Source organism: Mus musculus, chromosome 12 (assembly GCF_000001635.26).
Source record: "Mus musculus strain C57BL/6J chromosome 12, GRCm38.p6 C57BL/6J".
Classification (NCBI taxonomy): domain Eukaryota; kingdom Metazoa; phylum Chordata; class Mammalia; order Rodentia; family Muridae; genus Mus; species Mus musculus.
In genome coordinates, this window is record NC_000078.6 from 73,178,911 (window position 1) to 73,202,571 (window position 23,661).

General features: G+C 38.2%; 1 protein-coding gene across 3 annotated transcripts in view; it reads left to right on the forward strand.

The window, feature by feature from the left end:
- Mnat1 (menage a trois 1) overlaps positions 1-23,661 on the forward strand; it is a 161,804-nt gene that overhangs the window by 66,726 nt on the left and 71,417 nt on the right. For all 3 annotated transcript variants that reach the window (XM_011244008.3, XM_006515526.3, NM_008612.2), the window contains 3 exons: positions 295-398; positions 2,874-3,014; positions 9,230-9,355. In XM_011244008.3, coding sequence (XP_011242310.1) covers positions 342-398; positions 2,874-3,014; positions 9,230-9,355 — 324 coding nt within the window. In that variant the 5' untranslated portion in view covers positions 295-341. The remainder of the gene's footprint in view (positions 1-294; positions 399-2,873; positions 3,015-9,229; positions 9,356-23,661) is intronic.

Here is a 23,661-nt window from a genome sequence, read left to right on the forward strand (position 1 = left end):
AGTCTTTAATTTATTTTTATTAAGTTTATGTTTGTGTGGGTGTTCATGTTTGTGTCCCTAGGTGTACCACATAAGTGCCAGTGTCTGTAGAGGGTAGAGATTAGAAGATAGGCAGAGTCAAAGGTAGTTGTGAGTGACTTGATAGGAGAGATAGATAAAAGACACAATAGAACCATAAAGCCAGTTAATCCCATGAGTAAGAAGTCAAAATGCGGAAGCTTTGGCTTTTACAATCACCTTAAGATTTATATTAAAACTATTAAAGTTGATGACATTGTTTCCTTTTTGTTACAGTTTTCAATTTGACCAACAATGTGGATTTGGAGAACACTAAAAAGAAAATGGAAATATATCAAAAAGAAAACAAAGATGTCATTCAGAAAAACAAATTAAAGCTGGTTGGTTGCTAAGTATTTTCTTCTTTTGTATGAGTAATATCTTTCACATAATATTTAAAAAGATTTTATTAGTTCTTTGAGCATTTCATATAATGTGTTCCACCCCCCACTCTTTTCATCTCTTTCTCAATTTACCCCTCCCTGCTCTACACACCCATCTTTGTGTCCTTTACAAAAGTATTTCAAAAGAAATTTGTGCTGCTCAAACATTCTTGTTTGTGTGGTCTTCTACCAGAGAGTGGTGACTTACCAGGAGCAGCAGTCTCAGAGAAAGCTCTTTGTTCCTCTCACAGCAGCTACGGTCAATAGCTCCATGACCAGAGGTGGGATTGTGTGCCCATCTTCCTCTCCGTGCTGGGATTCGGTCTAGCTTGGGCTGCTCTGATGTGTTCAGAAGACATTGTTTTTATAGTCATCTACTGCTTCAGGCTCATAGACTCTCCCGGCTGCCTCTTCTCCATTGATCTCTCAGCCTTAGGAGGAGAGTTGTAGGATATATGTTTCCTTTAGGACTGAGCATTCTTCAGTCTCTTAGTTTCTGCACCCTGGCCAGTTGTGGAACACTGTCAATCTCTATCTAGTTTAAATAAAAGATTCTCAAATTAGGGTTAATAGATACATTGATCTATGGGTATAACACTAAGTCATTAAGAGACGCTTTGACATTATATCTATTTAGTGGCATAATAGTAGTAGATTCTCTCTTAGGACCTATTACCTGTCTAGCCACAAATTCAACAATGGTGCCAAGTAAGGATTTCATTTTATGGAGCAGGACTTAAATCAGTGAGAAAGTGGTTGGTCACTCTCATGACGTTTGTGTCACTATTGCACAGTGGGCATGGCTCTCTCAGAGTTCACCGCAGTCAGGCTGATGATTGCTTTCTCTTCCGCTAGCATGCAGAGAGCACCTTCCAGGGCCATGAAGGCTGGGTAGTCGGATAGAGTTCCTAGTTCCATACTGGCCTAATTTTAGGACTCTCCTTCTCACTTTTAAATTATGGAAGATAACTAGTAGTATTGACTATAGCCTGTATTGTTTGGAGGTCTATGGACTCTCACTGGCCAATAATTCCAAAAGAAGTAACTCATACCTGGAATTGGGGTTTTTATTTTCTAATCTCTCAAGTTTATTAGGGGTATTATTCTGTTATAGCATAATTTAATTTTAACTCTTTATGTATATTTTATATTTTAGAAAGCTTTTGTAGTTGTTGTGGTGGTGGTGGTGGTGGTGGTGGTGGTGGTGGAAGAGGAGGAGGAGGAGGAGGAAGAGGAGGAGGAGGAGGAGGAGGAGGAGGAGGTGGTGGTGGTGGAGGTGGTGGTATGCTTCCATATATCTTTTTGAAAGGTCTTTAGTGTTTTTATTCTTCTCCATTATACCTCCTTTACCCTGCCCTTTTACTCCCAGTTTAACCATTACTAGTCCATTATTTCATTTGAACTCTCCATGCCAGAGCAGTCTCACTTCACTCTCTGAAAGCCCCTCCCCATGGCCTCTTAGTAATGTCCTGACCCTTATGGGCATTGCAAATGAGACATACACACACAACTAACACCCACAGATGAGAGAGTGTGAAATCTCTGTAGGATTGGAGTACCTCACCAAAAATAAAGTTATATTTATTAGTACCAGGATGTGGATCTTTAATCTGTTTATAATTTTACTTGTAGTCTCAAGGAAAACTTATCCCCATATCAATACTGTCATTACTATGTACAGTGTGTATGCTGTAGCCACACTTGATGTGCTGATTGGAGGCACTCCGACAACATGGAGTTCTATCTTCCTATGTTTGCTCTTACTAACCCTTCTGGATAAAGTTGGATTCCCTTCTTAACGTAGAAGCTTGTGTGAAGTATATTGACTTATGTAACAGGGGTTTAGGAATTGGTAAAAGTGATTAGGAGACATGCTCACAATACTTAGCAGCTGACTTAAGGAGAACAGAGAGGAGAGGAAATTGAAATGGCTTTGAAAATGAGTTCACTTGAGGTGTGGGTTTGCTGTCCTCAGAATACAGTGGCCCTTGTTTAATTTTGCACATAATGAGGCTATAGTGTTAGAGTGCAGCTCCGTCTTCTCCTTAAAAACTCGGTGTTTTGTTGAAGGAAGAATTAGCCTAATACATGAATTAAGAAAAGCCATGTTAAGTTCTATGAATGCATGACTTTAAATTGTCTATAATAATTACAAATTAACCCAGCCCCGCCCCTGCTACCCACTATTAACTAGTTGTTCCGTTTCTGCTCTGGGCTTAGTGTGCTTGGTTTGGTGTCGGTTCTCCCCTAGGATAGTAAGTGCACGCTCACATGAAATAACAAGTGTCCTGGTTGCTCTGTACAGAGTTGTTACATTATTAAAGCCCAAGTGGTTAATATGCTTTATGCTTCTAGTAAATAAAGTAGAAGACCACGGTAAAGGGTTGCTATTGGCTGGTGAACTTATTCCTTTCCTATGGAAATGTCTTTTAGACGCGGGAGCAGGAGGAGTTGGAGGAAGCATTGGAGGTAGAACGCCAAGAACATGAGCAGCGACGGCTGTTCATACAAAAGGAAGAAGAGCTGCAGCAGGCTCTGAAAAGGAAGAACAAGCAGGCCTTTTTAGATGAGCTGGTAAGCACGATGCAGTTACCTCTTAGAGACTAAGCTCCCAGGGACTCTGCAGACGGCGTTTAACAGCAGTTCAGAGTGTTCCTGCTCTAGTTTACTTTCTATTTTTTCCAATACTTTAAATTAAAAAAAATTTTTATTTATTATTGTTGTGCACAAGGATGGTACTGGGTGAGAGCATGTGCCTGCCATGGTGTGTATGTGGGTGGCCAGAGGACAATGGTGTTGACTTGGTCCTCTCCTTCAACCATTTCCTGGGTTCTGAACTCAGGTAGTTGGGCTTATGAGGCAAGTCAGGGCCGTTATTTGCTGAGCAAGCTTGACTTTTATTCTGATAGTTATTTCTCTACCCCTCATCCATATAATATTTATGCTTAACAATTCTGTGAGTCACTTGGGTATGGTGGCACTCACCTTTAATCCCAGGAGGCAGAGGCAGGTAGATCTCTGTGAGTTCGAGGCCAGCCTAGTATACAGAGTGAGTTCCAGGGCATCCAGGGATACATAGTAAGACATCTATGTAAGATATCTAAACAATTCATGTGAGTTTTTGAAATCCTGTCCTCTGCAGGTCTCCTTGCTGCCCACGTGGCCTCTGCAGTTGTATAGTTGGACATGTTTACAGTATCTTAGAGCTGTAGGATGACAGAACCTGCGCCATCTCAGGGGATGGGGTACAGATTCTGTCCCTCTGTGGGTCGATGATGGCCACTTCATTTATAGTGTCTGCTCTAGAAAATGAACATGCTTCTAGAATTTAGTATAGAATACATTAATTAATACCCAATTTCTATTCCAAAGAGAGATAAGTGATAGAATCATGGTAATGATTTTAATTATACTTTTAATTATAGTCACATGCTCACTTTTAAATCTTTCCCACTTCTATAAGGATTTAAAGTGATTTATCCTAAGGAATGTAGATGCTTGTGGACGTGACATGTTTGTGGACCTTAAAGAAGGCTGCCAAAGTGAAGCTCTACTGTATTACACTCCTACCCTTTTCATCCTCCTCTGCTTCCTCCTCCTCCTCCTGCATCTTCCTCTTCTTCTTCTTCCTCTTCCTCCATCCTCCTCCCTTCCCTACTCCTCACTTTCCTTTTCCTCTTCTTTCCCTTTCCCTCTCTCTTCCTTCTTCCCCTTCTCAGCTTTTGTCTATATTCATTTCACTTTCAGATGAAAGATTAACATAACTAAGATTAACATAAATAATACTCACTAGATATGTCTCTAAGCTTACTAAAACATTGTTTTTAGAGCATTTTCTCTTAATAGTTTCCTAACAAGCTGGTTTCGAATATGTTGATTATGTGTTGAGATGTAGTGACTGCATATCATATTTTTGCATCAAAAACAACATATTTGGATGCAATGTTATTAGAATATTAGTACTTTCTAGCAGTTAGCTCTGTATTCAACTTTGTTAACAAATAGCCATAGTGGCTGTGGTCTGAGATGTAGTTCATAGAATTTATACTTTATTATTGATACTTATTATAACCATTTGTGATACTGATGACATCACAAGCTGGAAAATGTTCCTTTCTGAGAAAGTCTTTCTGCATTGTCCCCTTTTTATGCTGTCTCCATATATTCATTTTTCACGAGACATTTCTTGAGTATTGACATGCTTCCAGCCTTAATTGCTGTGTTGTTAATTCTATGATAGAATAAATGTAAATGTATTTTCTATTGTGCCTTTGTTCAAAAAGCATTTTAAGATAGTTAACCAGAAGTAAAATAAAAGGTAAGGTTACATCTCAAATTAGATGTGGGTAAGAAAATAGAGGATTATTTAAGCAGAAAGTGCCCATCGTAAATGCTGGTGAGATGCTCTAGCAGGGAAAGGTGCTTGTTCCCAAGCCTCACACCCACCTGCTGGAAGGAGAGAACTGCCTTTCACACAGCACGCATATATGCAGTCAGACGAAATAAATAACAATGTAGTGAGAGACCCTTCCCACTTCCAATGCATAGAACAAATTTGCTTCTAAAGTCAAGTCTCAGCCTGTGAGCCAGAAGATAGCGTGCTCAGCCACTGCAGTCATTCCCCAGCACAGCCTCCAGCACAGCCTCCCATCAGGCCTTGTCGCAGGTGGACTTCCGGAGTTGTCAGTCCTCAGCACTGAGTCTTGCTGCCTCTTTGAGCTGTGTTGGCATCAAGCTTCCCTCAAATCCAGTGAGGCGTGAAGTAAGACGTCCTTCCCGGTGCCGTCCGTTGTGTGTGATCTGGGGCTTATACTGGTTCTTGTGAGTTCCCTCCTCACTTCCTGTTTTCTTCACCTGCAAGTCATTACTGCACACATTGTCCTCACTATTTAGACCATGTAACAGGGTGGTTAAATAATTCTTAGTAATTCACTGTATTCATGACTACACTTAATCAGTATATAATAGTTTATAGAATAACACTGCACTTTGGTTTTTTGATTTCAACTTTTAAATTTTTTTATAGATTATTTCAATCTTTGTTAATTTTTTCTGTTACTTTCAATCCTTGACAAACTAAATTCATTAAATTTATTTTATCTTGATTGGTCTGTATTAATGAAGTGAAACTATTTTTCTATGTGTTTTCATGTTAGATTTTTATAAAAAGGGAAGCTAGCATTGGCACCTGTAAGTATGTCTAAAAGGGTCAGTGTTTGAAGTATTCCCTGAGCGTCACTTAATGCAAGGACGACTTACTGGAATTCTTTCCTTTCTTTGTTTTTTCGAGTTTGGTCTTTATGCCCAAAGTGACTTTTTAGCCTTTTTCAGAAAAGCGCTGGAAGCACACGATATGTACGTGGCAGGGTTTAATGTTACGGTCTGAATGTTTATGGCTTTGCATTTGCCGTAATGGTGGCTAAAAGTCCATTTATTTTAATCCTAACTGTAAATTCATTTTTTTAATAGTTTGGAAAAAGATTTTTAATCAGGTTCTGTGTTATTAAATCTTTTTATATTCCTGTTTGAAAATTCTGTTCCATTTATGTCTTAAATTTTATGAGTTAATGCTGTTGTCAAATGCAGTAGCTGATTCTTATTAGGAATATTGTTTGCCAGATGGCTTGCTTAAAGTCAGTTAAAATAATCTTTAAAAATGGTCATTATAAAGCTTTTAATGAGTATTACAGGCAGTCTTATTAAAATTTTCTTTAAATATTAAATAGTGTGCCTCTAGGCAATTATATGGTCTATGCAGCCTTCCACAGTGAAGTGTGAGTCTCAGAACACAGAAGTAACCTCAAAACTGGACCTGCATGCTCGATTCCCCAGAGCTTGCTTCGCAGGCTTGTTCTGCTCTAGAGACATGCTTGTCACCACAACCCATGCTTAGTTCTGTTTTAACACTCATAAAGGCCTTCAGGCTCCAGCATTTAGAGTGCAGAAATAGAAGGTTTAAAGTAAATTCTGTGGCCTGATATTAAAGTTTGATACTTAGAATCCTTAATTTTTACAAAATTTCAGCTATCAAGGCATTTAAACATTCTGTTCTTTTAATGTGAATGAGATACTAAGATTATAATAAACTGGTTTTGGTTAGCAACTTATTTAAAAGGAACACATTGTGTTGCTTTAATATGTTTTCTAAAAACTGTGTGTGTGTGTGTGTGTGTGTGTGTGTGTCTTTATATAAAAGGGTTAGCTACCTAGTGTAAGTGCTGGGTTCCTTGGAAGAGCAGCAAGCAACCCAACTGCGGAGTCATATCTCCAGCCCTGTTGTCTTACTTTTATATATACAGTTTTGCTTTTTAGAATAAATATCAGATATGTATAAGTATTTGCATTCATCTCAAATATTATAAATTAGAAGCTAGTTATTTAACTTTTAAAAATGATTTATTATTTATGTGTATGTGTGCCTATCTGTTTCTGGGTATGTGCATAGGAGTTCAGGTTCTCTCAAAAGCCAGAGGAGGGCTTTGGGTTCCTTGGAACTGGCCTTATAGGCAGTTGTGAGCAGCCTGGAGTGGGTGCTAGGAACCAAGCAGAGGTCCTTAGGCTCGACAGGTATGTCACTCATTATGTGCTCACACTTTTAAATGAGAAGTGTTTACTTCTAAAAGTTAGGTCCTCTGGATGAACAGCAAGTGCGTGTAACCACTGAGTTACCATCTCGTCAGCCCTTGGTATGACTTTACTAATATATATATATATATATTAGTAAATACACACACACACACATACACACACACACACACGTATATGTATATGATGTGTTTGTGGAGTTGGTTTATTACTGTTTTATATGTGTTCTGGGGGATCAAACTCAGGTACCCGGGCCTTTGGGCAAGCACTCTGACCCTATCTTCCTAACCCAATGGTTTAACTTTTTAGCCAAGAATATTCTTTATTTATTTTTTCACTTTGTGCACATAGAAAGATAGATTTAAAAGATACTTTTGGCTATAGCCCATTTAAAGTCTTCTTTAATGTTACAGTTGATTACAAATGCCTAATGGAGATTCAAACTTGTTGCAGACACACACAGCAATGCAGTGCAAGTGCTTTGTTATGAGATATGAAAGGAAGGCACTGAAGACTAGTCTTATGTTGTTTTTATTCACCTTTATTCTTGCTAAACCCAGGTTTAGGATTAGGATTTATTTTATGAGTAAAATTGAGTCCTTATATGTTTTCATTTTTGTGATACTGCTTTTGAAAAAATAATTTTGTTATAAAGTAATTTTGGGTTTGTTTTCTAAGACAGTATCTCATGTAGTCCAGGTTGGCCTTGAACTCACCATGTAGTCAAGGCTGGCCTAGACCTCTATTTTTTCCTGTTATATCAGCTTGTATTACCATGCCCTTCTATGCTATAAAACTCTAATGCTCTTGTGGAAGGAGAGGACCAGTTCCTGCACGGCTGCTTTGACCTTTGCACATGCTCTATAATCTGTTTCACACACACACACACACACACACACACACACACACACACACACACACACACACACACACACACACACACAGAGGAATAAAGAAAGGTAATTTAAAAAAATTAGTCTTGATGTGCATGTTTATCGTCACACAGTTCTGTTAGATTGAGTTGTTTGTTACTGCTTCTATGCTGGAACTTCAGAGCAGTTACTTTAATTGTATTAATCAGCCACATTTGTGCCTAAATTTATTAATGGGTTAAAGTTGGAAGAAAAATGAGAACCCGTGGTAATGCTTGCTTTATATTATGAGATGTTAATGAAGGAGTTTCTTGAGGATTAAATTCTGGGTGACAGCTATTTTTAATGCTCAATACCCTGCTTTTTGGCCCCATGGAGTGAACCTAGAGTTTCAGATATGCCAGGCACAGCACTGCATCACTGAGCTGCATCCCTTTCTCTTTTTATTTTTAGATGCCCTCAATAAATTGCCCATGCTAACTTTAGTGTACGAAGTAGAAGAGTGGTGGGTTTTCTTCTGTTTTGGTTATTTTTTATCTTTGTTTCTACATACAGAATATGTACTCTTGTACTCTTTCTCTGCATGTGTTTCTGGGTTCTTCTTTAACTGACAGCTCAGAGAGGTAGAAATCTAGGTATCATTTAGTTTAGACCTTAGCTTTACCAGCATCTCAAACATGTAATTGCTCAACAGGATAAATAACAGTTTCCATGTTAGGATCATATTAGGGTAAGCAATTTGCTGCTCAAAATATGGGCATTTACGGATTTGTATAAACAGTGGTCCTGGGTAGTATTGATGTATGATATTAAATGTTTATCATTTTGTTACTTGATTAAAATTTGATTTAAAATTTTAAAATGAAGGATAAAATAAACAAATACACATGTGGCAGAACTTAAAATAGTTCCATTGTGTAAAACAGAACGAGGATTATTTGCAAATAGCCTCAGGTGAAATCTAATGGGAACCATTTCAAATGTGTGAAAAGAATGTGCCTCAGATAAACCTCTGGTCTAAGTTACAGCCCTTTCTCCTGTTCTTTTTGTGATTAGCTTTCTTTCTTTAATAAATGGGTTGGTGGCTAGATGAAATAGGACCCTACTATAGTCTCTTTAATGTAGATTTTATAAAATACTTGTTTGCAGGTTATTTTGATTTATAAGTCTACAGCAGTCTTTTTTTTTATTACAGAATGTTAATATCTTTTGTAACATGTTCTATATAAAGTGAATCTTTAGGTTTACATCAAATGCTTACAGAAGAGGCCTACTTTGAAAGCGTTGTTGCTTTTTATTCTGTCTTAAGTTTCGTATTGACCTTTCTTGCAGGAGAGCTCCGACCTCCCTGTTGCTCTGCTCCTGGCGCAGCATAAAGACAGATCGACCCAGCTGGAAATGCAGCTCGAGAAGCCCAGATCCATGAAGCCAGTGACGTTTTCCACAGGAATTAAAATGGGAAGCCTTGTTTTAATTATTTATTTGAAAGATAGTTTTCAGGACTATGCTTTTAAATTCTGTAGAGCTTTCTACACTAAAGTGAATGATTTAGATATTTAAGAACAGGTATGTTCTGGGTTAGATGTCTGGAAATATAGACACATGTAGTGTAGAGAGAGTGGAAAGCAGTACTTCTCAAATGATGCAAAACTGTGTTAGAACGATAAGGATTAGTATGGGGAGGCGGTGTACTACTGGAGATGAGATGTAGGGTCTTGTACATGCTAGGCAAGTGCTGTTTCTCTGAGCTACATCCAAGGTCTCTTTTCCCTGATTTATAAACTTGTAGTTGTATTGAACACTTCTTCAAAGAAAAGCACATACACATATATATTTAGGGAACATTTTATCTACTGGTGTAAAGTGGAGCAGTGGATTAATTTCTACTTTTCTCCTGACAGTTTTTTTCTATACAAATATGTTTCAGAAATATTTTTAAAGCTTTTTTAATTTCCATACTCTTTAAGGGTGAATTAAAACATTTAAAGCGGGGCTGGAGAGATGGCTCAGCGGTTAAGAAGAGCACTGACTGCTCTTCCGAAGGTCCTGAGTTCAATTCCCAGCAACCACATGGTGGCTCATAACCATCTGTAATGAGATCTGACACCCTTTTCTGGTGTGTCTGAGAACAGAATATTATTATATGTAAGAACAGTATACTTACATATAATAATAAATAAATATTTAAAAAACATTTAAAGCAATTCAAAAGTAAGGATATGTTTATGAAGATTTTTGCTGTAGTTGTATATGAATTAGTAGTTTTATTTTTTATAACTTTCTAAATAAGTGTATTCAGTGTCTGTGTGTCTGTGTCTGTTTCTGTCTGTGACTGTTAGGGTGCATTGTGAAGGTCAAAGGACAACTTGTAGGAGTCATGTAGGTTCTGGGGATCAAGTGTCAATCAACAAGCTTAGCAGTAAGCCACTGAATCATGCCACTGGCCTGTGACTTGTTCACATTGTTATAATAACTTTTATATGTTTCACATCTAGAGTCTTGAGATATAGCTATAATAAAATTATATGGTTTTCAGATGATTAAATGTATTTTAAAAGTTCCAACAGTATTACACATGGTGAAATTGTAGTTAAAGATTTGGACTGTAAAGCCAAGTTTGTCTCCTCATCTGTAACATGGCAGTGACAACAAGTGTTTCATATTACCAAGGATGTTAAGGAGGTAATGGGAAGAAATGGCCAACATCACCCCTGGCTGAGGGGAAGCTCTCAGTGAATGAGGTAGTTATATCAGTGATAGTGTAGCTGATTATACAGATGACTAATCGCTTTCATTCCCTAACTGTCTGCATCCTGTTGTTACATATTGACTTGGAATTAGACTTGCATTTAAATGTTGCTTCTAACTTTATTGATGTATGATCTTGACCAATTTGTCTATTTTTATTCTTCTCATCTATAAAGTCATTGGCTTCTTTTTAAGATTGTTCTGAGGATTGAATAATGTGTTCCTTAACTGCTCCTTCACATTTATATAGTATTCTCTAAGTATGAAACAAATTAGCATTCTTTTGAATTCTGTAATATTTTGTTTTCATAATATAGTATATATATGAAATATAATATATTCTATATGTATCTAGTATTTATTAATATATTTGCTATGTAGAATTTTTATATTTTTACCTTTTTTTCTTAAAATGTTTCACTTTAAAATAGAACCCTCCACCAATTAAGACATACAGATCCATAGCTTCTTGTGAATTGGTTTTAGTGTCTAATTATAAGATTTTAGCAAATAGAATTTCTTGTCTTAGTTCTTTGTAATTATTTTCTTACACCACCACTGTCCCAGTATTAATTACCCATGAACATGTTTTTATATTAAGGCCTTCAGTCATCATGTTTAAATTGTCAGCTTATCTTCCTTCCTTATTTCATCTATAAATATCACCTAATAAGCATTCCCTAACTCTTGTGTGGCTGCTAGAATAGAGAACAGGTGAATAGATAGTTGATCAGAATTGTACCAGAGTTTATCTTAAAGAAAATCTCTAAAACTTTTAGTGACCTATAGAGACTATAAATGTTTGTCACTTTGACATTGTGGTAAATGAATATTTTTTTTCACCCTTAAGCTAGTTTATATTGCTTTTTAAAATTATCTAAAGTAGCATATTGGAGTGATGGTTCAATTGGCAAAGTACATGTCATGCAAGCATGAGGTCCTGAGCTCAGCCCTCAGGATTTAGGCATGGTGGTGTGTGCTTGTGATCCCAGTGCTGGCTGGCAGAAACAAGTGAATTCTTTGGCCTGGCTAAACAGCCAGCATAGCCCTGTTAGTAATGCACAGGCCAACGAGAGACCCCTATCTTAAAATGTCAAAGTGGGAGGTCTTTGAGGAATGATGCCAGAGATTGTCTTCTATATGTACACGATGCATTCACTGTTGTAGAAAATTTTAATCTCAATCCAAGGTTTCTATCCTGCCTTGTTCATTCAGTTCCCAGACAAAGGACACACAACTTTAATTATTTATAATAAGCTTCAAACAGCACAAGAGGTGGGCAGATATCTACTCACTATGCATTAGAATCTACTTTCCTATCAGTGACCCCGAGTTATTGCTTCCTATGCTTCATCTGGGCTGCCCTTAACTCCAATTGGTCAGCCCTCAGGGCTACATTTTATGACTCACCTAACCCATGGCGGCTTCTCCCTCTCGTAGTTCTCCTCCAACCCCGAAGCCCAAGAACCCTAAACCCCATCTGTGTCTCTTCTACCCATCTATTGGCTGTTGGCATCTTTATTCACCAGTCAGAAATAACTTGGGGGCAAGGTCACGTAGTGTCACTTGGGTCTATGTGTGGACTCTGTCTCTGGGGCAACCAGGTCTTGAGGGACCAGTATTAACATTAGAGTACAGTCAGCATCAGGTCAAACCCTCTACAATCCACACCTACACCCAAACTAAATATCTAATGTAACGTCAAGGATCCATAAAAGAAGCAGTAATAGAATTGTGTAAAACAGGGCTAGCTGAGAGGATATTGTACTTGCTGATAAGCACAAGTCTCAAGCACCAATAATGGTGCTTAGTACTGCACACAGGCAATTTCAACACTTAGGGAGTGGGATGGGTTGTATATCCTTGTACCAGGGAGTGGCACCATCTGAAGGTGTGGCCTTGTTGGAATAGGTGTGACCTGGTTGGGATGGGTATGTCACTGTGGGTGTGGGTATAAGATCCTCACCCTAGTTGCCTGGAAGTCCATCTTCCACTAGCAGCTTTTGGATGAAGACATAGAACTCTCAGCTCCTCCTGCGCCATGCCTGCCTGGATACTGCCATGCTCCCACCTTGATGATGATAGACTGAACCTCTGAACCTGTAAGCCAGCCCCAATTAAATGTTGTTTTTTTTTTATAAGACTTGCCTTGGTCATGGTGTCTGTTCGCAGCAGTAAAACCCTAAGACAGAAGTTGGTACTGGGAGTGGGGTATTGCTGTGACAACCTGACCATATTTTGGGGAGGACTGTGGAAGGACTTTGGAACTTTGGGCTAGAAGATCCATTCGGGTGTAAAGAGCTCTGTTAGATGTTGTGTAGAAGCTTGGAAGATAATGTTGACAACAGTGCAGAAGATGGAGGCCTGGCTTGTGAAATTTCAGAGGGAAAATTAAAGAGTTTTTGCAGGGCCATTGTTACTTTGGTTGTGAAGATTCTGTGGTTCTGGTTAGCTGGGGCTGAAGAATCAGCTGTGATTAACAAGATACCAGAACTACTAAAGCAAAAACTTTGCATTGCTGGGACTATAGATGCTGGTTAGCTGGAGCTAAGAAATTAGCGGTGATTAAGAAGAGACCAGCATTGTTGAGGTGACATCTTCTGGGAAATGTTTTCTGAAAACACAGAGGCTGTGTTCCAGAGATAGCCAAGGTTGTACCTTGTCCTGTGGTTGGACTTGGTAATGTGTAAGAGTCACCCAGGTGGTACTGGTTTATAAGGCATGAAGGTGTCACACAGAGCAGCTGAGGCTCAGCACTGTGAGAGGCCATGGAAGGCCATTGGTGAAGGTGCATCCTCAGTTGCAATTGACGGCCCAGGGCTGAAGGGGTCATGCAGTGTTTTGGAGATGCCAGTACCATGAGATGACCACCAAGAGCAGCAGCAGCAGTGGAGTACAGGCATCTGGAGCCTAGAGGACGACTTGTGTGTGTGCTACAAGGGGCATGGCTAGAGAAGTGACCCAAGCCCTTGAAGGAGCCCAGAAGATTGTGAGTTGGATCCCAGACATTGGACGATTGGAGATTGATTTTTGCTTTTGATTTGTGGCTGTGCCCTGATATTTTCCCTCTTGAAGGAAGAAACTATTTTAGTGGAGCCCACAGTTAAGAGACTTTTAATTATAAAAAGACTTTGGATTTTAAAAGAGATTATTATTTTAAAGAGATTGAAAATTTAAGAATATGTAAAGACTGTGGGACGTTTAAAGTTATTTAGACCTTGGGGATGAATAAGAATGTAAGGGTTGAGGCTTACTAATGATGTGTTTGTGTGTCAAGTTGACAAGGGGTCAGTTGTACTGGCTAGTTTTGTGTCAACTTGACACAGCTAGAGTTATCACAGAGAAAGGAGCTTCAGTTGAGGAAATGCCTCCATGAGATCCAGCTGTAAGGTATTTTCTCAGTTAGTGATCAAGGGGGAAAGGCCCCTTGTGGGTGGGACCACCTCTGGGCTGGTAGTCTTGGGTTCTATAAGAAAGCAGGCTGAGCAAGCCAGGAGAAGCAAGCCAGTAAGGAACATCCCTCCGTGGCCTCTGCTTCAGCTCCTGCTTCCTGACCTGAGTGAGTTCCAGTCCTGACTTCCTTTGGTGATGAACAGCAGTATGGAAGTGTAAGCCGAATAAACCCTTTCCTCCCCAACTTGCTTCTTGGCCATGATGTTGTGCAGGAATAGAAACCCTGACTAAGACAGGGAGTCAAGGAGGAATGATTGGAAACTCAAGGTCATCCTTGACTCCTTAGTGAGTTTGAAGCCAACCTGGGTTACATGAGATGTTACCTCAAAGATGGAATAAAAATAAATATGTAGACTAGTTATTGGAGTTACTTCTCTGACGTGAATTCTAAAGACAGTATTCAAACACTTATAGCAACGTCCATTTTATAGTGTATCAATGAGTCCTCTCTAATGAAGTGTGTAAGAACTTGGCAGTTAAGAATCCACTCTTCCATGTGCTGCCCAACCCCCCAAAGCTTAAGTGGATGGGATTTGCAGCTTTTTGGTTGACAGTTATATGTCATTATATGCTCATGAGTAAGTATTTAAAAGCTGTTCTTGAGGGCACTCTATACGGAGGTGGCAGAAGCTGAAAAATTAGTTCAGTCATTTTTTGGATGATACAAAGCAGCCACATACCCAGAAATATTTCCATCCCTTGTTGAAAGTAGAGCATTATGGGAATGCAAGCACAAATGGCTGAAAAAGGTTACCATGTATGCTTCTCATTGGAGACAGTACTCTTAACTCTAAAACATATAGACTATTTGTTCTTACCTTTGCATGTGATAAATCACTACCTTAGTTTTAGGAATTATGTGTCTGTTACTACTATTTCCAGTTATCTTTCTTTCTTGGTGCATATAATTAGAGATGACAGTCTAAGTAGAGGACACAGAGCTCATCTTAACTTTCTTGCAAGTTCATTTTTTCCCACCTGCTACCTGTAGCAACCTGAGTATCTCAATGATGGTTTGTCTCTGATTCAGAATTTATCCAGCCCCCCCCCCCCAACCTGTTCTTCATCTCAGCCATTCTAGGCTCCTTGCCGTCAGTGGATCTCTAGTCTGAGCACCTATGGTCTATTTTATTTTATTTTATTTTATTTATTTATTTATTTATTTATTTATTTATTTTTAAAGATTTATTTATTTATTTATTATATGTAAGTACATTGTAGCTGTCTTCAGACACTCCAGAAGAGGGAGTCATATCTCATTACAGATGGTTGTGACCCACCATGTGGTTGCTGGGATTTGAACTCTGGACCTTTGGAAGAGCAGTCGGGTGCTCTTACCCACTGAGCCATCTCACCAGCCCCTATGGTCTATTTTATAAACCTTTTAGGTGGTTCCCCAAATGAAGGATGATGACAAACAAGCAACATTGAAAAAGTTGATAACTTTCTTGTTTAATATTTTGTTGTCTCTCCAGTTTACCTAGAAAAGAAAATGCAGAATGTTAGTCATTCATTCTTCTCATATCTGGAAAGTGACATTTATAATAATAAGTTCATGATGAAAGTGAGTTAGCCATGGAAAAATCCCAGCAGAGGAAACAGAAACAATAGAGCCTCTGTAAGAAGTAACTGGTTTACAAACAAAAGTTCTGTCAACAGAGTGCCTCCTCTGCCATGCTTGCTCATTAGCGTCAGTTCAGGGGAACTTTCTTCCTATCTTCACTTTTTGAGACATCATCTTAAGTAGCCCAAGCTGACCTTGTGCTCTCGATTTAATGGGAGATGATCTTAAATCAAATTTGGTTTCCAAAGAGTTTTCATTGCGGGAGTGAGACACTGCACCCAGCCACACTGAATTTTTGATGGTCCTATCCAAAGTATCTTTTTCTTACCCACACGTCATTATTTTATACTGTTAAACTCTTTAAATGCTTATTTCTATGTTATTTCTGTGTTTGACGTATAAACTTTGCAATGCTAACACTAAGAATATGACAGGGTGTAATGAAATGTTCTACGTGAGTGAATGAATGTTATACATTATGTTAATATTAATGGAGCCCAAAGATACAAAAATACTTTGAAGCGTCTTTGTCTTTATGGTTGGGATATTCTTAAATGCTTGTGAAAACACTAACTGAGGTTTAGGAAGAATTAGTCATATTTGGTTGTCATTGAGACCTCTGAGCAGAAGATGACATTTCACAGCCATTCTTGTTATTTTTCAGCTTCCATTCTTCTTGCCTCCTCTTCTGCTGTGTTTACTGAGTCTTAGAGGGGATTCTGTAAGTGCCTTACTTATTTATGGCTGAGCACTTGTCTGTCAGTATCATGCAGTAGCCATGAGTCTAGCTTCACCACCATTCACTGGGAAGATGTGCCATTTTATTTTAAGGGTCTTGAATGTTCTTGGATTTTGGTAAAATCAATGCCCCACAGATAACAAGGTACAGCTATATTTGTTAAGGTCAGCTTTAAAAATCCTAGAAGAACAATCACTAATTAGTAAATGTAATAAATGCAACCTGAGGAAGGCCTTTGTATGTCTATCTGTGTTTCCTTGGTGAGATTAGGAAATAGAGCCACCACTGGCTCAGCAGCACACCTTCTCAGGAGAGGTGAAGAAGCTTCCATCTCAGGTCATCACGGAGTGCCTTAACCAGTTTCACTGGAGCATGTGGCTCTTCAGGCAAGATAACAGATAGGTATCACACCCTGGCTTTGGCCAGCAGTATTGAAGACTGTCATAGATACCAAGTTCTAAAAGGTCAGATTTCCTGAGAGCACTATTCCTAAATTCTCATGATTGTTTGCTAGTAGAGATGCCCACTGTTTATGTGATCATTTTGGGGTTGAGAATGGTCTGTACAGATCTCTGCCCCTCCCTCCTCCTATCCCTCCCTCCCTTCCTCCCCTTTCCTCTCTGGTGGAATGTGTCTCTTACTTTAAGTTAGTTTTTAATCATTTTTAGCATAGTTGTAGAGAAAAGGCTTGTTTCTGTTTTTATAGTGCCTTGATGTTCTACGTGTGCCACAGAGAGCTTTCCTAAGGGGGACAGAAGAGGACTTGCAGAAGTCGCTTCTCGCTCTCTCCCCTGTGAGGTTTGAGGAGTGGCCTCAGGCTATCAGGGTTGGTGGCAAAGCACTTACAGAAGCCTCTGCTTACCCACCCCCAACCACCGGGTTCCATCTGCAAATATACGCATAGTTTTCTTTTTTCTCTCATAAATCTCTTCATTTCTCACCTCACACCCAGTGACTTTTTATGGATTCTTAAACTTGCTTACTTTGTGTGTTGAAGTTTATGCTAGTTACTAGATTATAAGGGTCTTGGGGGTAGAAGTTCTTATTGTCACTTAGCTTTATCTAATTATAAGAATGTAGTACTTAAATAGTGTTACATATTCATAATCAGTTTTATATATACAAATACAGGTGATATTAATACATCCTATGTCGTTTAAAGAAAGCAGTCCTTACTAAGAAGTGCTGTTGAGATTTGGCTTATGAGACATGATGGTCAAGGGACAGAAAATGGGCAGGTGGGGGATGAAACGGACAGAACTCTGCGCTCCCTTAGTAGATGTCCATCCCAGTTAAGGCAGTAGTTACTGTTCTCAGTTTGTTTCCGCCCTGTGAATTCTGTTAGCCTTGCAACCTTGCTAGCACTCAGGCTTGTATGTTTAAAATGTATTTTAGCTGGGTTAAATAGGTATTAGTGGCATCTCAATATGGTTTTGGAATTTACTCCAGTTTAGTGATATTTACAATCTCTTTGCACACTTCTTTGGCATTAGTATTAATTTTGTTTTATACATGCATATATATATATATATGCATTCTTCACATGCCCATATATAAATAACATGAGGTGCATATATATATGTGTATATATGTATATAGATAATGATGTATTACTTGTTATGAGTTATAATATGATTCTTTTAGTAGAATGATGAAGTAGAATAAGTGGTATTTCCATTTTTTAAATATTTATCACTTCCTTCTCTTGGGAACATCTCATAGCCCATCCTACTTGTGCTTGTGTTCTTGGCTAGAGTTATCTGCATGCAGTAGGACATTAGCCATGTTCTTCCTTTACAGCTGTACCTTGAACCTGCTAACCCCCTTCTCTCCACCTCCTCTCCCTTCAGCTAACCACCCTCTGCATATATTGGATCAGTTACATAATGTCCTCAAGTTCTATTCATGCTGCTGAGAGACTGAATACCATATGTTTGCACAGCTGATATTCTATTGTGAATATTTACCACATTTTCTTGTATCCATTTTCCTGTGGGTGGGTATGCAGGCTGATTGGCTGTCATGGCCATAGGGAAAAGTCCTGTAATAAACAGGTATTCAGACACCTCTTTGACACACTCATCTTCTTACCCTAAGACATTTATCCCGTAGTAGACTTAACATCTGCGTCCATTAGTTCTCTTTGTAGTGTTTTGAGGAACTTTCCTGCTGCTTTTGATAGTGGCCATGCTGGTTTGCACCCACACCAGTTGTCTGAGAGCTGCCGCCTTTGCCTGTGGCCAGCACCTGGCATTTGATGATAGCTACTCTGCATCTCATCGTGGTTTTGACCAGAAAGGCCTGATGGTTTGTGCTGCGGGGCCCTTCTCGCTTACATGGTGGTTAGTTGTATATTCAAGAGAGATATCTGTCTGTATCATTTCTAGTCAGGTCATTTACTACTGGTTTTCACTGTTGGCTTGACTGTCTTATATTATGTATGGATAGATTGAAGATATTTGTTCTCCATTTATGCCATCAGTTTTGTGTTTGGTTTTGCCTTTCTAGTCCCTTACTTGTATTATTAATTTTGTTGTTGTTGTGTGTTTGTTTTTTTGTTTTGTAGAGACTAGGTTTCTCTGTGTAGCCCTAAATGTTCTGGAACGTAATCCGTAGACCAGGCTGGCCTCGAACTCAGAGATCTCCTGCCTCTCCCTCCAGAGAGCGAGGTTTAAAGGCATGTGCTATCATGACCAGCCATATTATTTGTTTTTTAAATAAAAGTCTTTTGAGTCTTTTTTTCTAGATTAAAAAAAAAAGATTTATTATATATATATATACACTGTAGCTGTCTTCAGACACTCCAGAAGAGGGTGTCAGATCTCATTATGGATGTTTGTGAGCCACCATGTGGTTGCTGGGAATTGAACTCAAGACCTTTGGAAGAGCAGTCAGTGCTCTTAACCTCTGAGCCATCTCTCCAGCCCAATTTTTTAATAAGCATTTCTGATGTTAAACTTACCTGTTAGTGTGGCCTTTTGCTATATCCCATAGGTATCTATATGTTGCATATCTGTTTTTCATTTACTTCAAGAAGTTTTAAAATTTCCCTTCTTTCTTTCCCTGATCCACTGTGCTCAGGAGCACATTGCTCAGTGTCTTTGCAGTTTTTGAAGTTCCTTTGGTAATTTATTAGGGAAGATGTATGGTGTGGTTTTCATTGCTTAGATATGCTGAGACTTGTTTTGTGGCCTAATATAATAATGTTCCATCTACTAAAGAGAAGACTGTGTGTTCTCTAGCTATTGGGGACATTGTTTTGTAAAAGTCTTCTTGCCACTTGCTTTATAGTTCCCTTCTGATGACAACTTACTGACTTTCCTGTTTGGAAAAGCTGACACATTGGCTTTGATCTGTCATTTCCTTTGCTGTGAGCCGTCATCTTGCTTTGGTATATCTGAATAACTTAAATCTATTTTCAGTTGGGTTTTATCAACTACATATAAATGAAAAGTGATTTCATTGGAAAACCCTGCAAAACATGTAACAAAGAAATAACAGTAATTTATACAAACTCCTTTAAACCTAAGAGATAATTTTTAAGAAAAGCAAAATACTTGACAAAGCATACTGATAACAGCACATGTTGATGAGGTGTGTCTGTAGCCCCATCACTGCTTCAACTTGTACGATTCTGTCATGTGCTTGAGGCTTCAGTACGAGCAGGCAGTTTAAACATTTTATTACATTTAGACTTGGAGACTAAATTCATCTTATTTGATGCCTTTTCCTCAAGCCTCACGGCCCTGGGATTCAGTAATAGCTCTTTGAGAAGGGACAATTTCAGCACTGTTGCTAGTGAGAACAGGAAATGCTAGTGACGGTTTTGTCTGAGCACATGCTGTCTCAGTTCGTGTTGTGAGGCATTTTATGCTATTGTTTAATTCTCTTTTCTCCTGCCTTGCGGTATTTTGGACTCATGGAGTCCTTTTCTATGTCAGATAAAAATAAAGCCGGTCGCCGCCAGGTGTAAGACTTGACAGTAAGGTTGACAGTGATCAGAAGCTTTAGCTTTTCTTATGGGTCTGTATCATCTTAATTACACATTTTATTTTAATGAATACTGAATGATAATATTAATACTAGTCTGAGATCAATGTATTTAACACTGCGTTAAGAAATGCACACTCTCTGTAGCTGTTTCTGTCAGCAAACACTGGGCAGTGTCACTGCCTTGCAGTGTCTAGAGCTCCAGCTCCCAGCTGGAGGTGGTCGGCTGCTTTACTCCTGTAAGTGTCACTGTGAACGATAGGCAGGCAAAGGCAAGAAAAGAGGGGGGTGGCAGATGGCGGGGGAATAAAACAGTAAAGTTCTGCGGCCTTGTTTGTTTTGGCTAGTTCTTGTCCTAAGCACATGGAAATACTTTGCACATTTGAGAATTTTGAGCTTCTACCGTAAATCACTCATATAACAGAAACACAATTAAATTATTCTGTTGGGACTTTTCGTTTGTGGTGCTTCCTTTGTCATAAGTAAATAATTTTCTTCTTTCAAATCATATTCTTGATAATATATTTGGAGCATCAAAAGCACAGATTTAAATTGGGTAGTACAGCTAATATAAATAATGATTTATTTATCTAACATTTCCTTGTTATTCATAGTTTTTTGCTATAAAAATAAATGTTATTACTGGGAAGAGACTTAATATATTTACTAAAAGTCAATGTAATGAATTGTTTACAACTACCTGTGTTCCTAGATTTCATGTATATTAATTGGTATAATAAGTTTTAAGACTAGAAACCATGTTCTAGTGTTGAGTGCATTTGCATGTATATATGCAATATGGGCATTATTAATCACCCCACTTGTTATTGATGTGTTCACTAAGTACAAGATATAGGGGGAAGGCAGAGTGAAAGTACAAGCCTGCACGTTATTTGTTTAGCTATGTTTTATTTTAGCAGTGTGTCTCTTGTGTCGAACAGGTTAAGCATGAGAGAGATCAGCCAAGACTGGATCCAGGACCATCCCTTTCTGAACAAGTCTATTGTGCATGGTAGTAGGTCCTGCATTGCTGTGCTGTGCATGGTAGTAGGTCCTGCATTGCTGTGCTGCACACAGCTCTTTTGAATGAAGATTATTGGCATTGATAAGGCTTTGTAAAATAATTTTTTAAATTCCAAATTACTAATTTTAGTTTAGGGATTATAGCTGCAGATGTAATTACAATTTCTGATACAAGCTCAGTGTTCCTGGAAATGGTAAGTGATTACACTTCTTCTTGGCTATTTCAAGTTCTAGAAGAGTTCCACTACCCTTTCCTCAAAGGTTGTCAAGCTAGTTCCTTGTGTCCTACATGGTAACGAATTGTACATTTCTCATAGGAGCATCTGTGTTGGGAATGAGAAGTAGTAGAGAATAATTAGTCTCATTTTTTTTTTTTAGTCGGATAGTACAAGCAGTAGAACCTGAACCCCCATTTATAGAAGACAGAGTTGTGATGGCCATACGGCTTCACAGTCACATTGTGCGGGTTCAGATTCTGGCGCTGTGACTTAAAGCCTATGGGACCTGACAGATAACCTTGGTCATCTTTACACTGTACCTTGCAGTGTGCTGTTCATAGGATCCTTTCCATATCTTATTTGGCATTACTGTGTTGGAGGATTAAACCTCTTAGTCCTGTGTTTTGAATGTCTGAAGAAGTGTTTCAGAGTGTAGATAGTCTAAAATGAGCTGGACTCAGAGATGAAAGAATGTAATCTTAACATTGCTGTATTTGAAGCACTTTTCAAACCCAATGGTAACTACTGCTAATATTTGTATATCATGCTAACTTAGTGATAAATTATGTAAACTGTACATATTCTAAAATACCTATTTAGATCTTCTGCAGTGTTCTTGTCTGTACCTGAAATTTATGTTTTTGAAGTCTTTATAACAGCAGACTTAAAAAAAAAAGGCTAGTGTTTGATTGATGCCTCCACATGACCTGTTGATCTGTAACATGATGGAAAATGCTTTTGTTAACAGTGCTAATTGATACAAGTGAGTTAGTTACATTCATGATTTAAGTAAAAGATGTACAAAATTTAAAAAAATGGTTATAGAATCTTAAGCTTTTTAGAGAATGGAGGGAAGGGAGAACCTTTTGTTCTAAGTTGTAAATAGATTAACAGTGTCACAATCTTTTATAAACTATTAGTGAGTTTATAAGTCATTAAATGATATAAAATAACATTTTATAGATAATTGGAATTGTAAAAGTAAGTCTGTTACTTAATTTTTTCTGGAATTTTCTGCTAAGAAGATATGGTCTGGTTAAATTCATAATGAGACTAACTGCAGTCTGGCAATCCTTTAGAATTGCTGAAAACAAAAAAACAAAACAAAACAAAAAAAAAACCCCAAGAATGCAAAGTATGTCAGCGCCTCAGATGACCTCAGGGTTTAGAAATAGCCTTGTTTTCTTGAGTGAAATACTAGAGTTAGAGAGGCTGCATAAGCCTTCCTTCTCTTGTCCTCTGTGGCAGTGTTCACTGATGCCAAAGCAAGGACACGTGTCTCTGCTGTCAGAATCATGTCTTATGAAACAGGAAGTCTAGGTCTGCTTTTCTGAGACACTGTGGTTTTATGCCTTAATTAGATATGGAGAATTTTGTCTGTGTAACGTAGATTTTTGTCTCTGACTGTTGAAGGGAATTTTTGTTTTGTTTTGTAGTCTGGTGCTTTCAATTGCTAGGTCTGAAAATGTACTTAGAAGATTTGTTTAGAGACAAAGAGAGGCACATCTGTAGACTTGAGTGCTTTGCTGGTAGGTTGTGAGTCTTTAGCCATGCACAAAGACAGATGAGAGAATCAAATAAATAATAAATAAATCAAATAAATAGAAGAGAGATCATTAAAGAGAGAATCAAAAATTGAGAGGTTAGTAAGATTGTAGACGATCTTTCCTAGCCTGTCAAGTTCTGAGAGTCCTTGGAGTTTGTTATTTCTAGGCCCTGAGTTAGCCCTGGTTTTCTGTACTCTTCCAAGTTCTCATCTCAGGGAGCCTGATTCTGCTTTCATTAAGCCATGCTGAAGAAATGGTAGTGTTCTGTGTTAGTCTTTTTCTTTTTTTAAAAGGAAATTATGAGGATAAAATATATAAAGATAATTTCTATTGGTAATTAGAATACACAAATTTGAAGAAAGACACAATAAGTAAATAATCCTTAGTCTGTTTTAAAAAGAACTATTTTATATATTGCTTAAGAAAAATCATTTTATAAATGTTTTTTAAAAAATATCAATAATGAAGTAACTAAACCTAGG